Source organism: Amblyraja radiata, chromosome 39 (genome assembly GCF_010909765.2).
Source record: "Amblyraja radiata isolate CabotCenter1 chromosome 39, sAmbRad1.1.pri, whole genome shotgun sequence".
Taxonomy (NCBI): domain Eukaryota; kingdom Metazoa; phylum Chordata; class Chondrichthyes; order Rajiformes; family Rajidae; genus Amblyraja; species Amblyraja radiata.
In genome coordinates this window covers 2,117,396-2,127,187 of record NC_045994.1, presented here as the reverse complement: position 1 = coordinate 2,127,187, position 9,792 = coordinate 2,117,396, and the positions used below count along the sequence as shown (strand labels likewise).

The following is a 9,792-nucleotide window of genomic DNA, read 5'->3' as shown; positions in this document are numbered from 1 at the left end:
CCCCTGCCTCAATCCATCCAATCCACACCGATTGCCTTCTCAAGCCCCACCCCCCCCCCCCCCCCCCCCCCCCCACCACTATCTATCCATCCTGCACTGATTCACACACACACCCCTCCCGACCCTATTGTGCTGGAAATGTCTTCAGAGCTAACATCGACTATGTTTGATAACGGAATGCAATCAAATATGTTTTAATTCCCAATGTTATTATTTGTTTTAATCCATAAAGATGGATTAATTAAATTGTGAACACGTGAAACATTAAAACCGCAGTGTTCGATTGTCACTGCTACCTTTGACACGGTATTACAGAATTCATTTTAATGGCGAATCAATGCTCTTAATATGGAGTATCAGTACTGTAGTTATTTACTGAGCAGCATTCACAACTATGCATTGGATTTATCCAGGTTTTACTTCTACAGTCGATCATATACATCACAAATTTGGTCGGGATATTTCAGTTGAAATTTTAACGTTAATTCTGAAGTGGGAATGATGGAAACAGCGTTTATCAAATTTTTTTTTTTAAATCTGGTGCATACAAACTGGGTATCTTCATTGCTGTTCACAACACATACATCTAATCTGAATGTCCGGTAATGTGGCGTTTTGACACCTTTAAACATATTACCAAAAGAACATTTGCTGCATTTATGTCCTTTGGCCATCTCTTGTTAGTAGTGTAATGTTTAACCTGTCAGCTGGGTATAGTCGGTTTTAACAGCTATTATCATAAAATGCCTTTCGAAAATTTCTTGCAACCTTTATATTTTGTTGTGGATAAATTATGTGGGAAGCGAGTGTTTCTGTACCAATAGCAATAACGACCCATGCTATGGCCATGTCATGATAATTTTCAGTCCTTCACAGAAAACATGCTTGCATCAATCTGTAGTGTGGATGGTTAAGCATATATGTTACCATGGTCCAGGATTTATTGACACAGGTTGATCATACGCTGAATAATCCAACCACATTTTTGTTTGGAAGTGGAAAGAAATAATAGAAATTGCATTAATTGCAATGTGTAAAAAGAGTTGAGATACTGTATTATAATTTTGCTGCATGTCATTGGTATATAATCATGTCTTGATTGGTGAATATGTTTAGTTTGTGACTTTATTTGAAGCAGAAATAATATGTGAATGCTTCATTGAGCGTAATTCCGACTGGTAACTACGCACTTCGTCCGAGCACATTATCGCACGCGTCATGCAAGCCGTCTTAAATGACCATCTAAACTGTCATTTGGCAACCTAAAAAACAGCCTAGGTTGCCCGGCTGGCAACAGGGAAAAAAAAGTGAGAGCCCTGTAGATGCATAAGAAATAGGACCAATGAAGCATTTTCTAGCTATCACTTTGAGTGCAGACTTGTGAAGAACAGAATTGTTGAAAAATGTAATATAAAGATATTTCACATTTTATTTGGAGTAACGGGTCACATGTAAGAAAAGGTCTGACATAGCTTAATCTTAGACACACAATCAGCTTAAATGTACACATAGTAAAGAATTCTTGTCAAAATTACTTGGTTAACTTTAAACTCTGGATATATTTTGAATAAACCGTAGAAGCCTGTGATAAACTAAATACTGCTGAAAGCAGCCAACACACACACTGCTGCTCAAGCCTTCTGCCACACTTGAACATACAACAGTTACTGGAAAATATAATCCACAACAAAAGCATATCAATTTCTTTTTTTTTTTAAATCGGGTGTTAAAAGCGAAGTAGGTCACTGTCTAGTTACAGATGGATGTGTGGGAAGTTCCAAACAGCAACAGCCAGCAGGGAACTTGGATTGAACTGTTCAGTCAGAGTCACTCTCGCCTTCACTGTCTGCCTCTTTGACATCAATGCTGAACTTGTACTCCTGGTCACATCCCATGTACGCATCACTCATGAAATACAGGGTGTAGTGTTGCGCACTAGGGGCTGGTGCAAGAAAGTCTAGTTTCACCTGAAAAATAATGAGTAGAATTCATTACGTGAAGGCAGTATTATGCAAGAGCTAACTATGTTAATCTATCTTCGTTTTAAGTCATTTTTGCATTTTATGTGCACACCTTTTTTTCTGGGCTGTCAATTGCTAGCACGTGTTGGCATGACAACAGTAAAGAATTATGTAGCTTTGTCCCTTTGGTGGTTTGGTGTTTGTTCACCACCAGCTACAATGTCACAGAGTAAATGAAGAGATTCCTGTCAAGAGGAGCCAACCCTGTGGTCTACAAATGTCCATGTGCAAATATACATATTGAATCTCTTCAAAATGGTAGGATTACAGGACCAGTTTGTTGAAAGTAGCGTCACAGAGTGGTCAAAATGGCTTTTGGCACATTGGCCTTCACCATCCGAGTAATTAGTATAGAAGTTGGAAGGTCATGTTGCAGGTGTATAAGACTATGGTGAGGCCACATTCAGTGTATTGTGTTCAGTTTTAGGCACCGTGTTATAGGAAAAAGGGTGTCAAACTGGAAAGGGTGCAGAGTACGAGGATGTTGCCAGGACTCCGTCCGGGCAGCTGAGTTATAGGGAGAGGTTAAGCAGGCTAGGACTATATTCCTTCGAGCGCAGGGGTGATCTTATAGAGGTGTACAAAATCATGAGAATAGATCGGGTAGACTCAGAGTCTCTTGCCTGGAGTAGCGGAATCGAGACTATAGGTCATAGGTGTGAGTAGTAGGTAGGCAGCTAGTATCGTAATGTTTAAGAAACATTTAGACAGGTACGTGGATGGGACAGGTTTAGAAGGATATGGACCAAACGCAGGCAGGTGGGACTAGTGTAAATGAGACATGTTGGCTGGTGTGGGCAAGTTGGGCTAAAAGACCTGTTTCCACGTTGCATGGCAAAGGCATTCACGGTCACTTATGCATCATTGTCAATACTTATGAAGAACCATCTCCCTCCCCTGAGCAAAGCGATGCACAAACCTTTGCCTTCTGCTGTAGGGTCAGCCTCTTGATGGAAATCAAGCTGTTTGACTTGGGGTCGCCAACCACCACCCACCAGCCTTCCTCGCGTTTCTGAAGGAGAGTGAACAAAGCTCATTAATTAGAGTACAATGAAAAACACTGGCAATGGCGGAAGTGTTCTGACTGGTTGATGTACTCACTTGTGGGAACAGGGGTGCAATGACAGGCCCAGTCACCTCTTCCTCACGCTCCAGTTGTACCATTACCACGACCGAGGAGCCGCTGCACAAAAATACATATTATGTCCACATGAGTGACTGACAGCTATCGCCTTTAAAAATATACATACAGTTCCCTCCATAATGTTTGGGACAAAGACCCATCATTTATTTATTTGCCTCTGAACTTTGAGATTTGTAATAGAAAGAATCACATGTGGTTAAAGTACACATTGTCAGATTTTATTAAAGGCCATGTTTATACATTTTGGTTTCACTATGTAGAAATTGCAGCAGTGTTTATACAGCATTTCAGGGCACCATAATGTTTGGGACACACGGCTTCACAGGCTTTTGTAATTGCTCAGGTGTGTTTAAATGCCTCCTTCATGCAGGTATAATAGAGCTCTCAGCACCTAGTCATTCCTCCATCACCTTTGGAAACTTTTATTGTTTATCAACATGAGGACCAAAGTTGAGCCAATGAAAGTCAAAGGAGCCATTATTAGACTGAGAAACAAGAATAAGACTGTTAGAGACATCAGCCAGAGGGAAACCCATGCTTTGTCTCCTATTTCCTTCTACGTTGAGTCAGTTTTCATTTGCATTGTATGAGCTACAGTTATGGTCAGTGGCATATTGGTAATGCAAGCTGATGTCCTAATGCCTGCACTAGGTTACATTTCTGTTCCTGATGTACTTCTAGATGCTTATAAGATTCTGAGAAACAGATAGGGCAGATTGTCAGCCCTTTCTCTTGAGTAGCAAAATCTAAAACAGAAGTTTAGAAGGATGAGAGGGTATCTCATTGAAACATATAAGATTGTTAAAGGCTTGGACACGCTAGAGGCAGGAAACATGTTCCCGATGTTGGTGAAGTCCAGAACCAGGGGCCACAGTTTAAGAATAAGGAGTAAGCCATTTAGAACGGAGACGAGGAAATACTTTTTCTCACAGAGAATGGTGAGTCTGTGGAATTCTCTGCCTCAGAGAGCGGTGGAGGCAGGTTCTCTGGATGCTTTCAAGAGAGAGCTAGATAGGGCTCTTATAAATAGCGGAGTCAGGGGATATGGGGAGAAGGCAGGAACGGGGTATTGATTGGGGATGATCAGCCATGATCACATTGAATGGCGGTGCTGGCTCGAAGGGCCAAATGGCCTACTCCTGCACCTATTGTCTAGAAGGGCTTGTGTGAGAGAGGACAAACATAAAGAACATGTGAATGGGAAAGTTTTTCACACATTGGGTGGTGGTTATGTGGACCAAGCTTCCAGAGGATATGCCAGCATCAGTAATGATTTTTAAAATGCATTTGGGCTGGTACCTGGGATGCAGGCAAATGGGATCAGTATTGCTGGGCACCAGTCAGCATGCACAAACAAGTGGGGCTGAAGAGAACCACATTAGACGCCACTTGCCAACTATTAATCCACTTTCACTCACTAAACCTGTCAATATTTATTTTCTGTTCCCTTGGCCAATCAATACTTTGTCTTTTAGTAAATGACTCTCACCTTTTGATGTTTTCTTTCTCAATCACCTCATAGGAGAGCTCAATGTTGGGGTAGCGGTTACAGAATCGGGCAACATCCATCATCTGTGCGTCGTTGAGCTGAAGGAGAATGTTGCGTTCATCATCCTCCATTTCCATGATATCGAAGATACTGTCAGTTCCCTACAAGAAAACCACTGCATTATTACCAACAAATACAGACCTTCTTTTACAGCCAACTCATTCAGTCAGTTCCCAAACTAGGGCAAACAGGAAGGCAAATGTTCATATTCACACGATTAGAACATAGAAGAGTACAGCACAATGCTGCACAATGTGCTGAACATGAGGCCAAGACCAACTCTTTTCTGCCTGCTAACAATCTATATTCCTCCATTGCCTGTATATCCATATGCTATCTAAAAGCCTTTTAAATGTCACCATTGTATCTACCCTATTTATGCCTCATAATATTCTATACAATTTATATTTTTATATTCAATATATAATATAATTTTATATTCAATTCATTGAATCACTAGACAATAGGTGCAGGAGTAGGCCATTCGGCCCTTCGAGGCAGCACCGCCATTCAATGTGATCATGGCTGATCATCCCCAATCAGTACCCCGTTCCTGCCTTCTCCACATATCCCCTGACTCCATTAGCCTGCACTCTATTAGACTGCAATATATTCGCACCAGGTCTCCCCTCAGCCTCTGATGCAGCAGAGAAAACGAAGCACGTTTGTCCAACCTCTCCTTACTCGCTAGTCCAGGCAGCATTCTGGTAATCTGCCCCCTCTCCAAGGCCACCTGTAATGAGGCGATCAGAGCTGCACACAAATCCAGATGTGGTCTAACTAAAATCCTATAAAGCAGCAACATGATTTCCTGATTCTTATACTCGTGCTCGGACTGATGAAGGTGAGCATATCATCCGCCTTCTTTATGTTACCACTTTCAGGGAGCTATGAACTTGGACCCAAGACTACTCCGTACATCAATGCTGTTAAGGGTCTTGTCATTAACTGTATACTTTCCCCTTACATTTAACCTCCCAAAGTGTAACATTTGTCCAACGTTGCAGGAATTAAACTCCATCTGCCCATTTTTGTAGCTGATCTATATTGCGCTGTATACTTTGGCAGCCTTCCTCACTGCTTGCAAATCCAGCCATCTTGATTTTATGCAATATCCATTATATTTCTAGGAATTACCCATTCTGCTCAATTTCTCTCCCCTGTTCTGGTGCCAATATAAGATGTCAACTAATTATTTATTTGGCAGTACATAATGTAAAGGAAAGGATTTATTGCTGCAGCTTTGAGTGTTTAGTTGTAGTCGCTGTATCATTATAAGTGTCCAATGGGCAGATGCCATTTCCCCCACCCCCCCATTTCATTCACACTGCCAATACTAATTAGGTTTGACCATTTGGTAGCTAGCCAGGTTCTTACCCTGTCTGTACAGCGCTTGACATGTTCAGATGTGAAATGTGGAAGCTGCTTCAGGTACGAGTCCTTGGACCACATGGCCTGTGTGACCATCTGGGCCAGTTCCATTGCAGCCAGCGCTGGGCTGAGCCAACCATTGCTGGACAGCACATCCACACAAGCTTGGATTAAACGGATCGCCTGGGGAAAGAAGCAGCACAGTGCAGGTTAGCACATTCGAGAACGATCCGAGTCTAGCCAACCACGTGCTATACAGTTGACAACACTGGGCCGAAGTCAGCCACTCACTTTGCTGAGGATCTCCTCCGTGTCAGACTGCAGTTCAGCACTCAGCTGCATGCGGGAGAGGTGAGCCTGCAGGAGGAGGTTCGTCTTCACGTGGGGGTCGTTGAATTTTGGGTTGTTCAGTTTGTGAGGAACCTTCTGGTACAGCTGTTAATTACAAGGAATAAAGAGGTTTTTTTGAGGAACATAAGACAGTGATTGACAGCGTAACCCCGCTCTGTCCCCACCAACAGCCTCGAGCCATTCCTAATTACCACTGACCTGTCGCAGCAGATTATCCTCATGGTGCCTGATGGGAATATTTTCATACTCTGCTGCATTGGAGATGATTTCAATCAGGCCTCGGATCTTGGTTTTGGCATTCAGAGACATACTGAACAATTCTATAAATCAAAACACGCACACAAAAAGAAAATCAGTTTCCAGTACCATTTCTGCAGCACGACTAACATCACCTGGCAGCTGGGACTGGCTTAGATGCAGCATCTTGATCGGCATGGACGAGGTGGGCCAAAAGGCCTGTTTCCGTGCTGTATATCGCAGTGGAAATAGGCCACAGCCCTTCAATGGCACAGAGATGTATTAGCGAATGAATCTGTGGCATTGGTGTTTGGAATGTACTTGCACAAGTTTGTTGTGGGAATGAAACTCACAATGAACCTCATATTTCGCTTGGGTAGCTTACATCCCAGTGGTATGAACATTGACTTCTCTAACTTCAAATAGCCCTTGCTTTCCCTCTCTCTCCAATCCCTCTCCCTTCCCAGTTCTCCCACCAGTCTCCGACTACATTCTATCTCTGTCCCGCCCACTCCCCTGACCAGTCTGAAGAAGGGTCTCGACCCAAAACATCTCCAGAGATGCTGCCTGTCCCGCTCAGTTACTCCAGCATTTTGTGTTTTCCTTCAATTTAAACCAGCATCTGCAGTTCCTTCCTACACAATGAACCGGTCGTTTTCTGGAGCTTACCAATGGTGGTGTAATTGATGTAATAATACGCTGCGATCATTCCCAAGTTCAGCGGCGCCACATCCATCTCATCCTCGATGCTGATGCACTTGGACTGCTCCAGGTCATTCAGGGTATTTTCCACCAGCTGTGAGAGGTGATCTGAGAGATGTCTGTGTGACACACCTGCAATGCAAACACAGCACACAGTATAGTTGGCAGAAGGGCTGAGTGGGGACTATTACATTCACATATACTTACTCACAGCACCAGAAAATCAATTCTTAAACAGAAATTAGATAAAGTCGTATCAGGTGAATTGACACTACAGGTTACAATGGAGTCACAGGCAGCTGGAGAACTCTCACTGCCTAAGTGCCTCGAACAAGTGCTCGCTGAAACATGGCTCACCAGCAACAGAATCTGGGTCATTTTTATATTTAAGATACTCGATGGTTGATCTGTGATCAATTGAAGCATCAATTGAAGTTTCCAATTGGTATTTCAAAATATTTTTCAATTTGTATTTCAAGTCAAGTCAAGAGAGTTTATTGTCGTGTGTCCCAATGATGAGTTGATGTTTAAATTCCACTGCATAATCCAAGGCTAATCGAATAGTAGAGATCAGGTAAAGGATGAAGAAAGAACTCACATTTTTATTAACCTGTTTCCTACTTACAGATACAGTTTTAGAGATACAGCGCGGAAACATGCCCTTCGGACCACCGGGTTTGCGCCGACCAGCGATTCCCGCACACTAACACTATCCTACACCCATTAGGAACAATTTTTACATTTACCAAGCCAATTAACCTAGAAACCTGTAGTCTTTGGAGAGTGGGAGGAAACCAAAGGTCTTGGAGAAAACCCACGCAGGTCACATATGTGGAGAACATACAATCTCCGTACAGACAGCACCCGTAGTCGGGATCGTACCAATGTCTCCGGCGCTGCATTCACTGTAAGGCAGCATCTCTACCGCTGCGCCACTGTGACCAGCCTTAATATTCTCAGATATTCTACATGACAAAGTGCTTGAAGTGTAGTCACTGTAACATTACAGTAAATGTAGCAGCTAAATTGCTCACGTTAAGCTTTCACAAACAGCAGGGAGTCAAATGTATAGTTTGAGGAAAAGGTTGTCACGACAGAAGAATGGATGGGGGGAAATGAAACGAGAGAACACCATTATTAACCAAGTAGCACTGAGTATTTCACATCAGCCAATGAGTTCGGAAAGAACTGCATTTTAATATATCTCATCTGAAAGACAGCAGCTCTGACAACGCAGCGATCCCTCAGTACTACACTGGAATGTCAGCTTGGATTGTGCAGTGGAATTTAAACATCAACTCATCTGACCAAAAGGTGCAAGTGCCAGTCAGAAAATTCAGCTGAATAAATCATCCAAATGGTCATATACACACCCTGTAAATTGTAGTAATTTGGATTCTGGGTCATCCTTCGGTAGAGGAAGGTCCAAGTCAGGTAGTCCACAGCATCCTGCTTGTTCTCTATGGTTTTGGTGACAATCTCCGCATTGAAATGGTCATGTAGGCAGTGGTCAAGATGGGATTCAACAGGCAGTGGCTCATACAGGAACTTCTTGAAGAAATCCTGGAACAAAGGATGAATCAAGGTGTCAGTAACTGTACACACAATGTTACATAGACAATAGGTGCAGGAGTAGGCCGTTCGGCCCTTCGAGCCAGCACCGCCATTCAATGTGATCATGTCTGATCATCCACAATCAGTACCCGGTTCCTGCCTTCTCCCCATATCCCTTGATTCCACTAGCCCTAAGAGCTCTATCTAAATCTCTCTTGAATGCATCCAGTGAATCGGCCTCCACTGCCTTCTGAGGCAGAGAATTCCAAATTCACAACACTCTGAATTCCTCATCTCAGTTGTAAATGGCCTACCCCTTATTCTCAAACTGTGGCCCCTGGTTCTAGATACCCCCAACATCAGGAACATCTTTCCTGCATCTAGCGTGTCCAATCTATTAATAATTCTGTTTCTATAAGATATCCTCTCATCCTTCTAAATTCCAGTGAATGTAAGCCCAGTCGTTCCATTCTTTCATCATATGACTGTCCCGCCATCCTGGGAATTAACCTTGCGAACCTCAATACCAATAATGTCCTTCCTCAAATTAGGAAACCAAAACTGCATACAAAACTCCAGGTGTGGTCTCACCAGGGCCCTGTACAACTTCAGTAGGACCTCTTTGCTCCTATACTCAATCCTCTCATTATGAAGGCTTTCTTCACTGCCTGCTGTACCTGCATGCTCACTTTCAGTGGCTGATGTGCAAGCACACCCAGGTCTCATTGCACAATCTCCCTTTTTCTAATCTGACACCATTCAGATAATAATCTGCCTTCTTGTTCTTGCCACCAAAGTGGATAACCTCACATTTATCCACATTATACTGCATCTGCCACGCATCTGCCCACTCACCCAAACGA

General features: G+C 43.0%; 1 protein-coding gene across 1 annotated transcript in view; it reads right to left on the bottom strand.

Annotated features, from left to right (window-relative positions):
• Positions 1–1,406: 1,406 nt before the first annotated feature.
• The window catches only part of snrnp200 (small nuclear ribonucleoprotein U5 subunit 200), a 104,069-nt gene continuing 95,683 nt past the window's right edge, over positions 1,407–9,792 (bottom strand). The window contains exons 37-45 of the mRNA XM_033014004.1: positions 8,749–8,938; positions 7,343–7,507; positions 6,635–6,756; positions 6,377–6,520; positions 6,092–6,268; positions 4,655–4,815; positions 3,123–3,204; positions 2,941–3,033; positions 1,407–1,967 (exon numbers count right to left, since the gene is read on the bottom strand). Coding sequence (XP_032869895.1) covers positions 1,818–1,967; positions 2,941–3,033; positions 3,123–3,204; positions 4,655–4,815; positions 6,092–6,268; positions 6,377–6,520; positions 6,635–6,756; positions 7,343–7,507; positions 8,749–8,938 — 1,284 coding nt within the window. The 3' untranslated portion in view covers positions 1,407–1,817. The remainder of the gene's footprint in view (positions 1,968–2,940; positions 3,034–3,122; positions 3,205–4,654; positions 4,816–6,091; positions 6,269–6,376; positions 6,521–6,634; positions 6,757–7,342; positions 7,508–8,748; positions 8,939–9,792) is intronic.